A 20789-nucleotide genomic window follows, 5' to 3' on the forward strand; every position below is an offset into this window, starting at 1 on the left:
CTACCTAGTAAGGACGGCAGGTGTCAGAGCCAGGCTAGAAGAAGGCAGCAAGGGGATTTGCTTCACAAAACCACACCCTGGGGGAATGGGGCTGGACAACTGTACTCTCTAGAAGGAAGTGAGACTGTTACTGCATTAGTTTGTTAAATGTAAACAGGCGTCAGCTCAAAACTGTCCCAAATCCTCGCTGCTGGCATAAGACAGCCCTCTATTTTATGGCATTCGAGGACCTCCATAATATGAACCACCTTAGTTCCCCCAGCCTTATTCCCCTCCTAATCCATCCCCACCCATGACTGATGCTCCGCCACACTGATCTTATTGTGCACTAGGGAAGCCTTAGCCTTCTCTGCCCTACCCCAACCTGCCAAGGCAAACCCAACTTTCCAGGAAGCACGAAGCCCCCGCTTCTCCAAAGCCTTCCTAAACCCTTCACTTATCCCTAACACAAACCCCTCCAACTCTTACTTTCTAGCTTGCCCAATTTAGATTGCACGGCTCCAACCACGATAGTGCATAAAACATACAGATGCACATGTGGCCACACCTACAGAGTGGAAATGGAACAAAATGATAAAGTAACTGGTCACAAGGAGAAGATTTCCATTTTTCCTAAGTCCTTTTCTGCGTTTTCCATATTTTCTACCATGAACACATACTTCTTTTATTAAAATCAAAAGGAAATGCTATATTCTTCTGTAAAGGATACATATGTGCTTACCTAGGAAAAAAAGCTCCAATCTGTTTCAAATTATTTCTAGGATCTGGCTTGGTGTTTTTAGATGTAGTCTGAGGGCCTCAAGACCTCAGTTCTCACCCATCACTTTGCCTCCACCCCAAAGTTATCACAAGTTCGTATCATCCCCTCAGCCCTCCTGCCTGGACATTATCACTCATCTCTTCTGTTGACCCTTCAGGCTTGACATTCACAGTCTCCTCCCTAGCTTAAGACCTCAAAATCTCTCCCAGAACACTTCTTTCTGGAATGGCCCCTGAAGATGACTTTCCAACATCATTCTGTGTACTCCTCTGCACCTCCAGTTTGGGGAATGACTGTATCACTTCCAAGTGGTACACCTGTCTGGTCTAAGTGTAACTGAATCTCTCAGGCCATGTCACTCAAGTAAGTTAAATACGATTGAACCTTATTCTGGCCAAAGATACCCAAAGAGAGGTTTGCTAGAGATTTCTGAGAAAGTTCTTCTTGCTCTTACAAAGAAGGAAAAAAGTGAGGAAACCAGGACCACGCTTTATTCTCAAAGCATTTGCCACAGAAATCACTGTAACGAATACACCTTCCCAAAATATTCCTCACTTTTCAAACGTGTTAAAAGAGAAGTTTATAGTCACTGTCTGTAATTCCTTGCATTCCATCTACTCCTCAAACCTATTCCCCTGAAAATACCATTTAAAGGAGGTCACCTCCTAGCTGCCAACCTAACAGCTTTCTCTCAGTCCTCATCCTACTCAACTGCTACATCAGTGCTAACACAGTGACCACATGCATTTAAATAGACGTTGATTCAAACTAAGTGAAATTTAAAAATTAAGTTCTCAGGGCGTCTGGGTGGCTCAGTCGGTTAAGTGTCCGACTTCAGCTCAGATCATGATCTTGCAGTTTGTGAGCGCAAGCCCCACGTCAGGCTCTGTGCTGACAGCTCGAAGCCTGGAGCCTGTTTCAGATTCTGTGTCTCTTTCTCTCTACCCCTGCCCGACTCACACTCTGTCTCTCTCTCTCTCTGTCTCTCTCTCTCAAAAAAAAAAAAAAAAAAAAAACATTAAAAAAAAATTCAGTTCCTCATACTAGTCACACTGCAAGTGCTCAGCAGCCTTATGTGGCTACGGACCACTATGTTGGCCAGCACAGCTATAGAATATTCAGCATCACAGAAAGTTCTATATGATAATGCTGGGCTAGAACATCCACACTTGCTGACCACTTCCTTTTTCCCATGAATGCCCTGCAACCTTGGCTTCCACCTCTGCCCTCTAGGGTCTCTTTGCATCTGTCTGAACTTGCTTTACTGGCCACCCTTCTTCCCTCACAGGCATGTCCCCAGCTCTGCCCTTCTCATTTTACTCTCTCCTTGAACAATCTCCTACAATGCCAGCTTCACCTGCCACATCTGCAAATGAGTTTGGAAATCGCCTGTACATGCCACTCTCTAAAGGTTCAGACGTCCATCTCCAGAGACTAGCAGGTTCTCACTCATTGTTCTAGACCTGTCTTTCCAGTTGTGGAGCTCAGGCAGAGTTGAAAACCACAGGGCAGTCCAGCTAGAACTGAGTTGAGAGGTTCAAAAGGTGGTCACTAAAGTAAAAGCTGGGAGGCCACCATAAGATGTCAAGAGCCAAAAAGGAAAGATCTGAGAATCACAGACCAGAGCACCAAGACAGAAATTAGAAATCCAGGTAACTGAGATGGAAATATATAGAAAAACCCAACAGCACAGTCCTACCAATTCTGCCAGAAAACATGTTCTTACCGTAAATATATATATAACATACATATATGTATGTGTGTGTACTTTTTTTTTAAGTTTATTTACTCATTTTGAGAGAGAGCACGAGCAGGGGAGGGGCACAGAGAGAGGGAGGGAAGGCGAAATCTCAAACAGGCTCTGCACTAAGAGTGAGGAGCCTGAAGTGGAGCTCAAATCACAAACTGTAAGATCATGACCTAAGCTGAAATCAAGAGTCAGACGCACAACCGACTGAGCCACCCAGGTGCCCCCTCACCCTGTATTTTCAATTAGCAGTCCACGCATAAAGTGACTCCTGCCCTGGGACCTGTCTCTCATACTTACCACATCCAACATGAAATGCATTATCTTTCCTACAAAGTAAGTATCTTCTTGAGTTCCTCTCACCAGTCAACAGCATCACTGTTCCCCCAGACAACCATGCTAGAAATCTCACACTCACACATCCTCTCCCATCCAAGATACCACTGTAGGGCTAGCACCTTAATTAGCAACCAAAAGACCAAGTCTCCAGGTCTAGCTCTCCTATTTATTAATTGTGAGATTAAGTCTTTAATCTCTCTGGGTCTTAGTTTCTTCATTTGTAAAGTAATAATAAAATTTACTTGAGACTAACTAAGGTAACTATCCTAAAATATAAATTTTTTTGTATCTGTTTAAAAATCATGATGAGGACCCTGGGTGGCTCAGTTGGTTAAGCATCTGACTCTTGATTTTGGCTCAGGTCATGATCTCACAGTTTATAAGACTGAACCCTGCATCAGGCACCATGCTGGATGTGGAACCTGCTTGGGGTCCTCTCTCTCCCCCTCCCTCTCTCCTGCTCATATTCTCTTTGTCTCTCTTCTCTCAAAAAAAAATCTTGATGATGCCCCAGAAGGCCAAGAAATGACTCTTGATCTTTTTATGAAGCCCTGAGACAAGTGCACAGAGTCATACACTCATACACATACATACACACACACACCCCTACCTCTCTCAGGACTTAATGGGACCTGAACCCCATTTTCTTTTTTTTTTTTTAAGATTTTTTTTTAATGTTTATTCATATTTGGAGAGAGAAAGAGCACAAGTGGGGGAGGGACAGAAAGAGGGAGACAGAATCCAAAGCAGGTTCTAGGCTCTGAGCTGTCAGCACAGAGCCTGATGTGGGGCTCGAGTGCTGAGATCATGACCTGAGCTGAAGTCGGGCGCTTAAATGACCAAGCCATCCAAGGGCCCCTGAAACCTATTCTTTTTTTTGGTTTAATGTTTATTTATTTTTGAGAGAGAAAGAGACAGAGCATGAATGGGGAGGGTCAGAGAAAGGGAGACACAGAATCTGAAGCAGGCTCCAGGCTCCAAGCTGTCAGCACAGAGCCCGACGTGGGCTTGAACTCACAGACTGCGAGATCATGACCTGAGCCGAAGTCGGACGCTTAACCGACTGAGCCACCCAGGCGCCCCTGAAGCCCATTATTCTTATTTCAGGCTAAGAACAACTAACTCAGGATACTGAAGTTAGAAGTCTTTATTGTAGCACTCAGGTCCTCCATAGTGTGGCTACAATCTACCTTTCTGGATTTCTACCCTGACCCTGTTTGCCATGACTCTGGACAATACAATACGGGATTCCCTCAGCCTAAAATGCCCACCTTTCTAGACCATGAACATGAGGGCCACACTATAGGGAAAGAGGGGGGGAGCTAGAAGGAGTCTGAGTAGAATACCCCAGAGTGCTGCCTCCAGACTTTATGTGAGAAAGCAAAAATCTTCTATCTTGTTTAAGCCACTGTTATTTGGGACTTTGTTATTCACAGCTCAATCACCATACAAGCCAAATCTTGTAGGAAAAAGTGTTTAAATACATGCTACCTTTTCCCAAAAGCTGTGAAGAACATATGCCAAAATTTCAACAATGGTTAACATTGTGTTAACATGCTATTTTTGTTTTACATTTACCATATTTTCTATGGTAGAATGCATTATTTACTTTATCAGCAAAACAATGTATGTTTAATGTTACAATAAAGAAATGAAATGACAGACTGCCCAACTACTGACAAACATAGTAAGATAGCAGGCTCAATGGAGACATTTAAACTAGTAGGTCTCGGGTGCCTGGGTGGCTCAGTCGGTTAAGTGTCCAACTTCAGCTCGGGTCATGATCTCACAGTCCGTGGGTTCGAGCCCTGCGTTGGACCCTGTCCTGACAGCTCGGAGCCTGGAGCCTGCTTCGGATTCTATGTCTCCCTCTCTCTCTGCCGTTCTTCTCTGCCTCTCTCACTCTCAAAAATGAATAAATGTTAAAAAAAAAAAAAAAATTAGGGGCGCCTGGGTGGCTCAGTCAGTTGGGCATCCGGCTTCAGCTCAGGTCATGATCTCATGGTTTGTGAGTTTGAGCCACGTGTCTGGCTCTGTGCCGACAGCTCAAAGCCGGGAGCCTGCTTCGGATTCTGTGTCTCCCTCTCTCTGCTCCTCCCCCTCATGCTCCTCTCTCTCCATCAAAAATAAAAACATTAAAAAATATTTTTTTTAATAAAAAAAATTTAAACTAGCAGGTCTCAACCTTGGTGCACAGTTAAAACTCCCAATGCCCAGGCCACATCTCAGAATAATTAAATTAAAACTGGAGTCAGGATAGCGGGGTGGTGAGGCAGGGGAGGCAGTTACCGCATCAGTATTTTCTGAAGCTATTTAAGTACTTAAGTGATTCTGACATGAGGCCAAGACTGAGGACTGCTGTTTTCAGAGGAGAAAAGAAGACCCTGGGGTAAGGAAAGGTGTCTGATTCATCTCCATATCCTTAGAACCTGGCTCTATGCCTGAAACAGAGTGAGCACTCCATGAACATTTGTAAACAAACAGATAGGCAAGGTACATGACAGACTTCCCACACAACACACAGGACACATATCTGAACATATCTGAACAGTGTGGCTCACCTCAATGGCATAGCAGAAGTCAGCCCCGGCTGTGACCGCCATCATTGACAAGAGTCCCGTGCCAGTGCCAATGTCAAGAACCAAAGCCTTCTGTCCTCTGTCCTTCACCCTGCTCACAGCAGCCCGGATACCTTGATAATATTTTATATTCTAAGAGAAAAGGAGAAACAGCTATCACTTCATACCAGTTACTATAAACAAATGCAAGGATACTTTGTGAAGTTTGGGAGTCATGGATGGCAGCAGCAATGTAAGTCATGGTTCCATGGCTTTCTGGCCTGTCAAGGAACGGCATTGGCTAGTTGAGTAAAGCAGGCCTTGAGAGACTCCCAGAGCACTGGGTCAGCCTCTTGCCTTTTATTTGGTGATTGTCCCTCCCTCCACACCCACTCTTTTGTACTCTGCTTAGAGGGCTGGGGCTCTGCCAACAACCTTCTCTTTTTCCAGCTATTAGGTATGGACAATAGGGGAACTACAGGGCGACCGGCAGGTAGGAAGAGGCAGAAAACTTGTTCCTTCCCAAATGGTTGCTGCTCTCATCAGGGTCCTCCCAGAAGTGGCAGCCAGCTCCAGATGCCAGCTCCTCCCCAGCTCCTCTCTATACTCTCATCACCAGCCTCCTTGGGCACCTCAGAGACAGGTGCAGCACTCATGCAGCTGTCCTTCTCGGAGAGCTGAGCACCAGTTCCACAGGACCTCTCCTCCACGCTTCCGGACTCATGAAGCTCACTCTTCTGTATCATCAGCCCTAGGCAAGTTAGCTGCCTCCTGCAATTACTACCACTAGGTAACCTTGGTGCTCCCATTTGCTTCCCAGGCCTCCCACATCTGTGTTACCAATTCCCCCTGTGAAATTCCCTCTGTTGAAATAGTAACATGGCTTTGGATTTCCTTACTGGACTCTAATTCACAGGGGTTCCTTGTCTCAAAAAATAATCCCCTCCTCAGGAAATCATTTCTTTGTTTTTAGTTCAGGTCTTTCGCAGCTGACACAGATACATTTCCAATCTGTAACAGTTTGGCTCCATAGGTACCCTGACCCTTCTGATGAAAACAATAATGATAGGGAAAACACATGCAAATCTTTTAAAATGCACTAATGAGCTGGCAAGTTAGAAAGAAACATTAAGAGGCCAAACTCCTGGGGGCGCCTGGGTGGCTCAGTTGGTTAAGCGTCCAACTTCAGTTCAGGTCATTATCTCACGGTTGGTGGGTTCGAGCCCCACGTCAGGCTCTGTGCTGACAGCTCAGAGCCTGGAGCCTGCTTCAGATTTTGTGTTTCCCTCTCTCTTTGCCCTCCCCCACTCATGCTCTGTTACTGTCTCAAAAATAAATAAACAAACATAAAAAAATTAAAAAAAGAAAGAGGCCAAACTCCTGGAAGTAGATTCCCCTCAACTGAGCCTTAAGGTGACTGCCTGACAGGGTGACACCTTGATCACAGCCTGCAAGGGACCCAGAGTCAGGGCACACAGCTAAGCTTGAGCTCAGATTCCGAACCCACAGAAATGATGAGACAATAATAACTCTTTTCAGCCATTAAGTTCTAGGATAATTTGTTATACAACAGAACATAATACAGGACTGGTATCAAAAGGGCAACATTCTCAGACCTGAGTGCAATCAAGTCAGAGATCTCAATAACAAAAATATAACTAAAGAAAAAGAGATTTTTGAACGTGAAAATTCTAAACTCACAGGTAAAGAACTAATCAAAAGAGAATTAGAAAATATCTAGAACTGAACTTTTTAAAATTACATTATCAAAACTCAGGGGATAGCAAAAAGCAATATTTGGAAAGAAATACGTTACAAAAGACAAGAGATAAGGTAAGCATCTGTCTCAAAAAATTATAAAGAGGACTGCAATATAATCTCTAAATCAGCAGATGAATAAAATAATAAAACACAAAAATTAATGAACCAGGGAACAAATATGGAGATTTTATAGAAATTTTTTATAAAAGTTATTTCAAAAATCTAATTGATGAGCCTCTGATAAGTCAAAAAACAAAAGGGAAAAAAGAAGTAAGCAAAAACTGGGAATAAGGGGTGGGGGAAAGAGCACGGTACCACTATATATGCTGCCAATATTAGAAAGATTAAAGATTATAAACAACTTTTAGCAAATACATTTTGAGGTACACCTGGGTGGCTCAGTTAGGCATCTCTTGATTTCAGCTCATGATCTCACATTTCGTGAGATCGTGGCCATATTGGGCTCTGCACTATCAGCTCAGAGCCTGCTTGGGATTCTCTCTCTGCCACTCCCCCTAGTGCATGCACGTGCTCTCTCCCTCTCTCTCAAAATAAACAAACATTAAAAAAAACTTAAGATTACAGAACTTCAAATCAATAAATAAAAATCAACTGAAATTTTATATATCAGCAGCAGCCTTTTTTTTTTTTTTTTTTTAATTTTTTTTTCAACGTTTTTTATTTAGTTTTGGGACAGAGAGAGACAGAGCATGAACGGGGGAGGGGCAGAGAGAGGGAGACAGAATCGGAAACAGGCTCCAGGCTCTGAGCCATCAGCCCAGAGCCCGACGCGGGGCTCGAACTCACGGACCGCGAGATCGTGACCTGGCTGACGTCGGACGCTTAACCGACTGCGCCATCCAGGCGCCCCAGCAGCAGCCTTTAAAACCTTGGCAGAGGAGGGGCACCTGGGTGGCTCAGTTGGTTGAGCATCCAACTTCGGATCAGGTCATGATCTCACAGCTTGTGAGTTTGGGCGCCGCATCGGGCTCTGTGCTGACAGCTCAGAGCCTGGAGCCTGCTTTGGATTCTGTGTCTCCCCTCTCTCTGCCTCTTCCCCTCTTGCATGCGCTCTCTCTCTCTCTCTCTCTCTCTCTCTCAAAAATAAATAAATGTTAAAAAAATTAACGGGGCGCCTGGATGGCTCAGTCGCTTAAGCACCCGACTTTGGCTCAGGTCATGATTTCGTGGTCCGTGATTTTGAGCCCTGCATCAGGCTCTGTGCTGACAGCTCAGAGCCTGGAGCCTGCTTCAGATCCTCTGTCCCCCTCGCTCTCTGCCCCTCCCCCACTCATGCTCTGTCTCACTCTGTCTCTCAAAAATAAATAAATGTTAAAAAAAAAAAAATTTAAGAAAAAATTAAGAAAAAACCTTGGCAAAGGGGCAGCACCTGGATCAAGTGTGGGACTCTTGACCTTAGCTCAGGTCATGATCTCACAGTTCATCAGTTCGAGCCCCGCATCAGGTTGTGCACCGATGGCGCAGAGCCTGCTTTGGGGTTCTGTCTCTCCTCTCTGCCCCTCCTTGCCCGTGCTTTCTCTCTCTCAAAATAAATAAATAAACTTAAAAAAAAAACCTTGGCAAAGGGAAGGATTTCTTAAACAAGAGACAAAAAGTACCAGCCAACAAAGATTAAAAAATAAATCCTGACATTAAATTTAAGAACTTGTATTTATCAGATGAAAAACAACCCATAAAGTAAGACACCTACAATACATGTGACTGACAAATGGTCAGTACCCAAAATACATAAAGAACTCTTATAAATAACTAAGTATTAAAGAAGAAACGTGAAGGGCACCTGGGTGGCTCAGTTAAGCATCCGACTTCAAGTCAGGTCATGATCTCGCAGTTCGTGCGTTCAAGCCCCATGTCCGCTCAGTGCTAACAGCTCAGAGCCTGGAGCCTGCTGTGGATTCTGTGTCTCCCTAACGCTCTGCCCCTCCCGTGCTTATGCTCTGTGTGTGTCTCTCTCTCTCTCTCAAAAAAAGAAAAAAAAAAAGAGGAAACACAAAAAGCCAATGAACAAAAAGTTCATACTCAGTAGTAACCAGAGGAATGAAAATTAAAACTGACAATGACAGGCTGAATCATACCTATCAGACTGTCAAGAATGTAAATTGGTTAATACCAAATAATGGCAAGGACATGAAACAAGAAGAACTATCATACACAAGTATGAGAATGTAAAATGGCATGATCCTTTGGGAGACAATCTGACATTACCTCATAAAGTTGAACAAACTCAACGGGCAGCAACTCCATTCTTAGATATACCAACCTAGAGAAAAGTGTCCCAGAGTACAGGTCCTAGAATATTCTAGGAGCACTATGTACAACGGCAACAAGTTAGAAATAACCCCAAGGTCTACCAACAGAATAACAGGTAAGCAAGGATATATTTATACAATGGAATCTATACATCATGAAAATGCATGAACTACAGCCTCATGAAAAATGGATGAATCTCAAAAATAAGGTGAGCAAAGAAGAAAGTCATAAAGATTAAACAGTATGACTCCATTATATAAAGTTCACAAACAGGCAAAACTAGGGAATTTACTTTTTTAATACAACAGATGGTAAAACTATAAAGAAAAGTAAGGGAGTGACTGATATAAAATTCAAGACAGTGGAAACTTCTAGGGGGAGAAAAGGAATGCAATCTAGGAGTACACAGGGGAACTGTAAGTAACTGTAATGTTCTATTTCCAAGCTGAGTGGTAAGTCTATGAACATTTACTATTCTTTTTTAAACTATACATACACATTTTATACTCTTCTCTATGTCTGTCACAATAAAAAAGTTTTTTATAGAATAAGAATGGTAATAAATCTTAAGATAGCAGCACTGAATTCGAAAAGAAAATGAATAGTGGGGCGCCTGGGTGGCTCAGTCGGTTGAGCGTCTGACTTCAGCTCAGGTCACTATCTCGCAGTTCATGGGCTCGAGCCCTGCGTCGGGCTCTGTGCTGACAGCTCAGAACCTGGAGCCTGCTTTGGATTCTGTGTCTCCTTCTCTCTGTTCCTCCCCTGCTCACGTTGTCTCTCTATCTCTCAAAAATAAATAAAGATTTAAATAAATAAATAATGAATAGGGGTACCTGGCTGGTTCAGTTGGTGGAACATGTGACTCTTGATATTGGGGTTGTATGTTCAAGCCCCAGGTTGTGTATACAAATTACTTAAAATCTTTAGGGACACCTGGGTGACTCAGTTGGTTAAGCGTCCGACTTCAGCTCAGGTCATGATCTCGCAGTTTTTGAGTTTGAGCCCCACATCAGGCTCTCTGGTGTCAGCACAGAGCCCACTTCAGATCCTCTGTCCCCTCCGCCTCCCATGCTCACACTCGCTCTCTCGAACATTAAAATAAGTAAATAAAATGGATAATGTCAAAATTCTGACAAAAAGTGATTTCCCAATCAGAATCCAATTCAGCCTAAGTCTTAACTGTAAGGACAGAATAAAGAAGTTTTCAGATTAGCAAAGTTTTTAAACTCTCACCTCCCATGCACCCTCTCATAGGACACTAAGGAAGAATGTGCTTCACCAAAAAGAGAGGGTGAACCACAGAGGAACACAGGGGAACCAGGAAACATGGGACTCAATATAAAAAGAGAAGAAAACGGGGATGCCTGGCTGGCTCAGTTGGTGAAGCACCTGACTTCGGCTCAGGTCACAGTCTCACAGTTCATGGGTTTGAGCCCTGTGTCAGGCTCTGTGCTGACAGCTCAGAGCCTGGAGCTTGCTTCGGATTCTGTGTTACCCTCTCTCTCTGTGCCTCCCCAGCTCACTCTGTCTCTCTCAAAAATAAGTATTTTTTAAAAGGGGGGGGATTAATTAATGAAGAGGTAGGAACATTCCTCAAACGAGTTTGGATTTTAACTTGACAACAGCGAGAGGACACCGAGGATGGTGCTAAACAGGGTTGTGAGGGTTTTAAGCAGAAGAATAACATAGATGGGCATTTCAGAAAGACAACCCTTGGGCTGCTATGTAAAGAAAGGAAGAGAGGTCAACACTAGTAAATGAGGTCTGAGCAGGCAGTAGGGTTGAAAGATTCACACAATTTGATGACAGACTGTGTGCTCAGATGAGGAAAAGGGTGCCATTTTTCTGCCTGGCTGACTGAATGAATGGCAATGCCATTTGTTCAAATCCCCTGGAATTTGAGCCAAAAAGGATCATCTTTGCAGATGATACTAAAATCAGAGAGGCTCACAAGCTCAAGAAACCAGTAAGAAGCCAAGACCACTAAGCTAGAGAGAATTAGTCAAATCCAGAAGCAATGTCTGTCCACATCCTATAATTCCCCAATAGCTCAGCAAAGGCACTCAGCTATTTGATAAAAATCAGGGAAGCACCTAGCCCCTTTTGGTGTATTCTACACACTAATGATGCTCAAGGAGACTGTTATGTCATGATGTTGCCAAGAAGTATGCATACTGAGCAGTTAGCCAGGGCTGGATGAAGTAGACACCAACAACAAAGCCTCATGACCAACCTGACCATGTGCCCTGATCTTTCTCTTACCCTACACTGCTTAGCTCTTAAGCTTGGCCCTGAATCCTTTGCCTTCAAGCCTCTGCATTTCTGAGCCATCCAGATGAGAATGACCAGTCAAGCACTCTGGTAGACCAGGAAAGCTTGCACTGCTAACCATCATAACACCAGAACTGTAACATAATTCAAACAGGAAAAGAAAACTCAGATGAAACAAAAAGAAACAAACAACAAACAAAAAGCTGAATGAAATGTCACAGTGCAACAGAAGTCAAATTTGCTTTTACAAAACAGTCTGCAGTGGCCTCTAGAGATATGATTTTAAAATTACAAACGGACTACACGAGGTAAAACTGTGTAATTAAAGAATCTGTATCTAGAGGAGATTATGGAGATCTAGTATATCCCACTCCTTTTAAATCCTAATAAACAAGATCTGCAGAGGTCCCATGTTTTCTCCAAGGCCACACTCAAGTGAACAGCAGAGCTGGAAGTAGGACAAGGCCTCCCAACTGATTTCCTGACCACTCGTTACACCATACTGCCTCTGTACATTATTCTAACATCATGTGTCTGGAGGAAATTTTTGATCTTGTAACTAACTAAAGGTTTCAACACCACAGCAAGATAATGGTTTTCTTTTACACTTACTCTGTCTTTGTCATGTAACATATCAGCATAGGAGGATCTAAAAAGAAACAAAAGGTCAGAAACCTCTATTAATGATATGCATTAACATATGAGAGCATTCACATATATAAATGCATTCCTAAGTCAAATGGAAAAACATCCAGGCCCATTTTATTTTTTATTTATTACTGAACTATAATTGACATGCAATGTTACGTTAGTTTCAGGTGTACAACATATTGATTCACAATTCTATACTCAATGTTCAATATGTTAAGTGGAGTCACCATACAACATTATAACAATGTTCCCTCTGCTGTACTTTTCATCTCTAACCCAGGCCCATTTTAAACTATTTTAGTAGAGTTATAAGCTAAAATTCTCTAGTATTGCAGGAAAAAAAAAAATCTTAAAGATGTTTACTTTCAGCAAAGAACCTCAGAGCTAAAAATGGTCTGGGAGTTAACCCTGTCACAGCCACCAGCATGCTGATCATGTTATATGTCACACATTTTTTTTCTCTCCAGAACTCAGACTCAATTTGTCTAATACTTTACATAATCTTGCATACATTTGCACATTACGATAATCACAGATTCAAACCGCAGAGACGAATCAGGGAAAGTATACCTGCTGTATAAGTGAGGGGTATCATGCCCTGCACTTTCCATTAATTCACAAACTTGAAAAATCTCTGGCAGGGTCAGGATAAGCTCCCAGAACTCAGCAGGCCCAGCCCAAAGATGCTTTCTGAGAGATGCAGGTGAGAGCTAAGGTGCTTTCACTAAACAGAGGACCTCCAGCTTCAGATCAACAACAGAATCACTGGAGACCTGTTTTTTGTTTTTGTTTGTTTTAAATAGACTCCATGCCCAACATGGGGCTTAAACTCACGACCCTGAAATCAAGAGTTGCATGTTCTACTGATTGAGCTAGCCAGGGATCCTTGGAGAGCTTATTTTAAGTGCACATTGCCAAGGCACCTGGATGGCTCAGTCAGTTGAACTGAGTCTCTGACTTTGGCTCAGGTCATGATCTCACTGTCTGTGAATTCAAGCCCTGAGTCGGGCTAGCTGCTCTAAGTGCAGAGCCCACTGCAGATCCTCTGTCTCCCTCTCTCTCTGCCCCTCCCTTGTTTGCACTCTCTCAAAAACAAATAAAAATTAGGGGCGCCTAGGTGGCTCAGTCAGTTAAGCAGCTGACTTCAGCTCAGGTCATCATCTTGCAGTCTGTGGGTTCAAGCCCCACATCCGGCTCTGTGTTGACAGTTCAGAACCTGGAGCCTGCTTCAGATTCTCTGTCTTCCTCTCTCTCTGCTCCTCCCCCAGTCATGCTTTCTCTTCCTCTCTCTCTCTCTCTCTCAAAATTAAACATTATAAAAAAATTTTTTAATAAATACTGAAAAAAAATTTTTTAATGCAGATTCCCACGATACATGCAAACAGATCCTGATCCAGAAAATTGGGCTGGAGTCTGGAAATACGCACTTGAACTGGTACCCACACAACTGTCACACAGGCAGCTCATATTCTAAACTCTGAGGAGCACTGTACCAGAAGAATAGCATTCTTTTCGTTTTAATGGCACACCATGGCTTTTACATGTGAACCCACCTAGGAATGCTTAGTTGAAATCTGGTTCTGTCTTTCCCTACCTTCCAAGAGGCATTTCTGGTCTCCATCTTCATAGCCTCATCATCCACTCTCCCCACCACTCCACAGACATCATTCTGCCTAAGCACTATCAACCCACTCCATCACTAACATCCAGGATTTCTGTCTCTGTTGGACACTGCCTCTTCCTGAAACACTTTCTTCTTTTCCACTTGCTGGCCATTCCCTCCTGGTTCTCCTGCCTCCTCTATTCCAAGATTCTTTCTTCAGCCCTCTACCTTTCTCATCACACACCCTACCTCAGAGCCTGCCATCTTTTCCATCTTGAATTCTAATAACTGCAAACTGGCTCCAGACCCATGTTTATCTGCCCACTGCGTCTCTACCTGGATGACGAAACCCAGATACCTAATCTCCATCACTTTCTCTCCAGCAACACCCATTCCTCCTGTGGTCATCCCTCTCACAGAACACAGCTCCATCCACTTAGTCACTCTAATCAGAAATCTTGGGTGCTTCTGGAATTTCTCTCTCCTTCCACCACTGAACCAATGAGTTATTAAAACTCAAGCTCCTTCAAAGCTGTCTCCCCACCTCCACTGCCTCACCTGTAGGGTTGCAATATCCACCCAAATGGCTTCCACTCCCTCCAACCCACTTTCCACACCGTTCTCAGTAAATGTCCCAAAATGCAGCTTAATCTTTTTTCTCCCCAGTTTAACATCTCAATCACTTACAAATGATGTTCAAAATCTTTTGAAAGAAGGTAGTATCTTTGAGCCCTTATTCTATACCACACATTGTATTTGTCACCCATCAAAGAGCCCTAAAATAAGGCTTTATATGTGAGGAAATGTACATTATTACATGTATGGAGACATATATCATACTGAGGCTCAAGGAAGTTAAGGAGCTTAGCCAATGTCAGAGTTAAGACACGACAGAGCCCAGACTAACCCTCATGCTCCTCTTCCTACATTTTGCTACCACCCTTTACAATATGATCCTGCCTACCTTTTCGGTACCCTCACCAGAGCCCTGCTTTTGTACCACATTCCAGCTACCTCAAACTGCTAGCAATCCCCCAAACTGTTACACGTGATCCTGCTGCTCAGAAAGCAATTTCCCCTCCTTTTGGATTTGGGAAATCACTCACATATCACCGCCCCCGCCCCCCCCCCCCCCCCCCAGCTGGTTCTTACTGCTTGCATGAACTTTTGCACCCATGTCCCGTGGCCTTTCTTCACTGTGTCATGATTCGTTACATGTCTGTCTCTTACAAAAAACTGCATGGTCCTTGAGGATGGGAACCCCATCTTCTTCATTAGCTCCACCACAGGGCTAGTATGTTGTACGCACTTAATGACTGCTAAAGAATAGTAACACACTCAACAGTTTTAAATATCCCTTCCCAAGTCGGGAAGAATGCATTTTTCACATTTTCCATTCAAAAGAATTTAGCTAGGGGCGCCTGGGTGGCGCAGTCGGTTAAGCGTCCGACTTCAGCCAGGTCACGATCTCGCGGTCCGGGAGTTCGAGCCCCGAGTCAGGCTCTGGGCTGATGGCTCAGAGCCTGGAGCCTGTTTCCGATTCTGTGTCTCCCTCTCTCTCTGCCCCTCCCCTGTTCATGCTCTGTCTCTCTCTGTCCCAAAAATAAATAAACGTTGAAAAAAAAAAAAACAAAACAAAAGAATTTAGCTATATGATAAATGTGTCTCCATTTCAGTGACACAATGAATGAATTTCATAACTCTTCAATTATCACTAGTACTACTGAGGTGGGTCCTCTCTGCTCCACTAGACAGATCCTCTGAGACCCTGATAAAGCTGTTACATGATATCTGACTCTCTACACAGAAATGACTTTGCCTAATTCCCACACAAACCTACCTGGCTGAGCAGACCTGCTCATGACCAACATCTGCCCTGATCAGAAGCACTGGGTAAAGCTTATTCCACATTCGAACAGGATTCTAGGGCTCCTACTTTGAGAGCCAGTGTCCCCACCCAGCTGCAACCAATAGTGAACACGTCCTTGTTACCTTGCAATCTCCTGGTGGTAATCATAGTGCTCATCCTCTTCCAGCCACTCCATAGAGCCAGTGGTTGGATTGGCCCGCCCGCAGAAGACCTTCATGGCGCCAATCAGCTTCTCAGTTTCACCACAGAAAAGCAGCCTTGCCAGCTCACTTTTTGTGGACAGGTCTAATCATCAGAAATCTATTCACATCATAATGCCCAAAATGTAGAGGGAAATAATTTTAAAGAAAAAAAAAAAAAAAAAGGAAAAAAATCATAAAATGAACAAAAGCATCAAAGCCAATGAAATTATTTGTTAATCGGTATTTTAGGGGCACCTGGGTGGCTCAGTTGGTTAAGTGTTCGACTTCAGCACAGGTCACGTTCTCCCGGTTTGTGGATGGGTCCAAGGCCTAAGCTGGGTTCTGCACTGACAGCATGGAGCCTGCTTGGAATTCTCTCTCTCCTTCTCTCTCGAAATAAATAAACTTAAAAAAAAAAATTAGTATTTTAATCTTTCCCACAAGTTATTTGGTTTTACATTCAGCATGTAACATCAAAAAACTATAATTAACATAAATTCATAAAGCTATCTGGAAACTTTGGCAGTCCCCAGTGATTTCAGGTTAAATGAGCCTCACAGGTGCAACTCGATGCAGCCTCAAGGTAAAGGCAGATGAGAAGAGAATAAAGCAAAGGAAACAGGTGGTTAACCAGAAAGAAGAAACAAAGAGGCTGGGGTACTGGGAAAAGAGTGCCACCAATACTGCCTCAAGATATTAAACAGTTTAAACACTAGTGCCTGGGTGGCTCAGTCAGTTAAGCATCTGATCTTGGTTTTGACTCAGGTCATGATCTCATGGTTTGTGAGTTCAAGCCCCACATCAGGCTGTGCTGACAGCTCAGAGCCTACTTGGGATTTTCTTTCTCTCTCTCTCTGCCCCTCCCCTGCTTGCTTGCTTGCTCTCTCTCTCTCTCTCAAAAATAAATAAAGTTTTTAAACACTTAGTTTAAGGAAAAATACAAAGAGCAATTCAAACAAACTAGGAAAACTTTCATCTAAACAAATATATCACAGCTCTAAGTGTGGATAATCCAAAAATATCATGTTGAGCCAAAATAAATAAGCAAATCACAGAATACGTAATGATAACATTTTTCTAACATTTATAATGATGCCGAACAAGAATATATTTTTTAATTTTTTTAATGTTTATTTATTTTTTTTTTGAGACAGAGAGAGACAGAGCATGAATGAGGGAGGGTCAGATAGAGAGGGAGACACAATCTGAAGCAGGCTGTGAGAACAGAGCCCGATGTAGGGCTCGAACTCAAAGACCCTGAGATCATGATCTGAGCCGAAGTTGGAGGCTCAACTGACTGAGCCCCCAGGCACCCCAAGAACAATATATTCTTCAGGGATCACACTAAAAAGCATAGCAGGGAATAAGGATAGTGGTTACCCCTAAGAGGAAAGGGAAAAGGCTGGGATCAAGGAGGGCCACAGGGGCTTCAAAGTAATAGTACTGTTTCTTCTTAAACAGGATGGGGAAGTGCCACCTGGGTGGCTCAGTCGGTTAAGCATCCGACTTTGGGTCAGGTAAGTTCAAGCCTCTGCATTCTGTGCTGAAAGCAGAGAGCCCACTTTGAATCCTCTGTTCCCCTATGTCCCTCCCCAACTTGCAAAGGCTCCTTCCCTCCCTCTCTCTCAAAAATAAACATTAAAAAATAAATAAAACTGGGTGGTGGGAAGAAAGATGTTCATGATACTGTCCTTCTTTATGACTTACAATTTTTAATAATGATTACTTGTTACCTACTCAATATTTGATTTTAAAAGTAATTTTTAAAAATTCTTCATCGAGAGATGTCTGGCTGGCTCAGTTGGAAGAGTGTGCAACTCTTGATCTTGGGGTTGTGAGCTCAAGCTCCACAATGGGTGCAGATTAAATAAATAAAATTTAAAAAAATTCTTCATCTTAAAAAATCCTTCAAATTCTCCAGATTCATCTTGTATGCCCTATTTCTGCAGAGATCTATTTCTGACAGAGAAACACCACAGCTCAAAGTCTGAAGGCACCTGTCAGCAGGTATGGGCTCTACCAGCACCCTCCCACCTACCTTCAGAAAACCTCAAGTGTTCTACACTCCCCTTCATTTCTTGTTAAACACTGATCTATCTTCAGGAAACCTTAGAAAAAATGCCTACTCCATAGGTTCCTAAACATCCCTGAGGCATTTTACTGACCAGAGTTATTGCCTTTCTCTCAAAGTTATTTAGACTAAACACTTAATTCTCATAAAAGAGGATGGGGAAAAATCTTTTCTTAAAACTCAGGCAGTCAGTGGTCTGGTTCAAAGTAGTCAATTTGTCCTTCAGTGAAACTCTACTTCTAAAATCTCAGTATTACTCATCCTCTCTTCTAGTGGCTCCCAAACTTTCTGGCAACACCAGAAAGAAATATACTTTACATAAAGACACAACACACACGCGTACGTACAAACTTTCACTAGTGTTTAGCCTTCCTATGGGCAAAGCCCTTTGATACATTCTACTGTATTTTTTTTTTTTTTTTTTTAAGTTTACTTATTTGAGAGAGACAGAGAACACATGTGTGGGGAAGGGGCAGAGACAGAGGATCCAAAGCAGGCTCTGCACGGTCAGTGCAGAGCCCGATGCAGGGCTCAAACTCATGACCTGAGCTGAAATCAACAGTCAGGTGCTCAACCTACTGAGCCACCCAGGCGCCCTGATTTTCTTTTTAAATTGATCATGATCCACTAAACTGATTTCACAACTTTTTCAATGTTTATTTTACTTTTTACTTTGAGAAGCATTTTTCAATGTTTATTTATTTTTGAGAGGCAGAGAGAGAGGGAGACAGAGGATCTAAAGCAAGCTCTGCACTGTCAGCACACAGCCTGATGCAGGGCTTGAATGCACGAATCGTGAGATCATGACCTGAGCCTAACCAAATGAGCCACCTAGGTGCCCGATTTCACAATTTAACTGAGTTGCAACCCACAGGTTAAAAAGTTTTGCCACAATCAGCTGTGAACCTCTCCTATGTTAATTTTTTAAAGAGTATCTCCAACTATCAGAATCTGTAATGTGCTTTAAAGAAGTGTGTCCAAAAAAATGCCACAGTAGAAAGAAATAACCATATCTGGCTGAATGTTCAGGAAAGGCTTAAAAGATGGCTAGGATTTAGATGGGCATGGGAGGGAGAGGGCACTTCACCAGATCAGAAAGACTTAGTCATGTACAGTTAATAAACCAGTTTAACTGAAGTGAAACTGAACAAGAGGTCAAACATATCAGTGAGGTACATACTGTGCAGAGTCCTAAAACCCTTATCCTGTGGGCCATGTGAGATCAATTCTGAAGTTATTTAAAGGTTAAGAGTGTAATACAGAACTCTAATCTATGGAATTTCCTTTTTGTCTGTGCTGTTGCTTAGGCTATAAACAGGACTATAGTTTTTTCATAACTTAGAGAAGTTACTAGTTTCATATAAGTTTAAATAAAGCTTGCAGATGGGAACCATGTCCTGTAACCTCTCAGTACTACACATCTCCTATGGATAAATCCCTTTTATTATTACTTGTCCTCTCCCAAAAGGACCTCACACTCCAGACTCAGGAGCTATTTTGACCCCCTCCTCATTCAAAAGACCTGTGAACTCACATGATAGTTTATAAGGCTGGAATGGAAACCACCATGCCAAGCCCTAAATGGATTACCAATCAGATTTCAGAGCAGATAACTGCTTCATTCATTCAAATTTTAGTAAAATTTATACAATATCAGACACTGCGTTAGGGACTGGAGAACTCCCATAAATAAAATAAAGGAGATCTTTATCCTCCAAGGGATTAGATTCTAATAAGGGAGAGACTAAATATACAATCACAAACTATGTGAGTGCAAGAAAGGAAACAGGCAGGGTGCTATGAAAGAGAATTAACAAGGTTAATTGTTAGACTCTCTGAGGAAGGTGGCAATTAAGATGCCACAAGGTAAGAGAGAAGAGTAGTGCTTATGTTTCTGGACACCTTACCCCTACTTTTCCAAGAAAAAGTCCTAAGGGAAAAAAGACCTGTGTATATAAGCAAGACTGACAAAAGCCTGAATGACTGAAGCACTTCCAGCAAAAGTATTGAGAACGATCGATTAAGCGTGGGCTACTGTAAATCACACTGAACCATGCCGGCTTCGGAAACGCGTTTGGATATTGTTCTCACTCGCTGGAAACCACTCAAGGTTTTAGGCACAAAAAACGTCCGCGTCAGATGTACGCTTTTACAAGACCCTTCTGACTAGCGTGTGGTGAATGGACTGGTTTCCAACTACTCAGAACACAGTAACTGGGAAAAGCGAGCCCATCAGCAGTTCCCTGAATCAGAGAAGCGTGGGTCAATTAAGGATGTGATGGCTGGAGCTCCATATGACTGCGGTTCGAATTTCTGTAGCAGAAGGGAGACGCCAAGTACTAAAATCCAGGTCCCCGTAGAGGTCACCCTACAGAGTCGGGGCCCAACCGTATCCCAGTTTTCTTGCCGGCCCAGGCTCTCCCCACCGCCGCCCAGTGCAGACTCTAGAAAGGTCCTCGAGAGACGCATACCCCGGTGGCCTAGAAAGCCCACATCAGGTCCGTCGGCCAGAGCCGCTGGGCTGACGGCCGGATGATGGCGGCACCCAGGACTCTAACTGCAACCCCACCTTCCCTACCTACCCATGCGCCTCACCCTCAGCGGGAACCGCTCCGTTCACTTCCGCCGCTACCTCCACCACGCCGAAGCCGACGTACGGGGGCGGGCTCTCTCAGGGCCCGCTGAGAATGCTGGGAGCGAGGCCC

The 20789-nt window shown here is 43.3% G+C and overlaps 1 protein-coding gene across 1 annotated transcript in view; it reads right to left on the reverse strand.

The window, feature by feature from the left end:
- The window catches only part of PRMT7 (protein arginine methyltransferase 7), a 46410-nt gene extending 25643 nt beyond the window's left edge, over positions 1-20767 (reverse strand). The window contains 5 exon segments of the mRNA XM_030297437.1: positions 5408-5557; positions 12320-12356; positions 15954-16131; positions 16269-16418; positions 20667-20767. Of these exon segments, the coding sequence (XP_030153297.1) occupies positions 5408-5557; positions 12320-12356; positions 15954-16048 (282 nt within the window). The 5' untranslated portion in view covers positions 16049-16131; positions 16269-16418; positions 20667-20767.
- Between the last annotated feature and the right edge of the window lie 22 nt (positions 20768-20789).

Source organism: Lynx canadensis, chromosome E2, assembly GCF_007474595.2.
Source record: "Lynx canadensis isolate LIC74 chromosome E2, mLynCan4.pri.v2, whole genome shotgun sequence".
NCBI lineage: Eukaryota > Metazoa > Chordata > Mammalia > Carnivora > Felidae > Lynx > Lynx canadensis.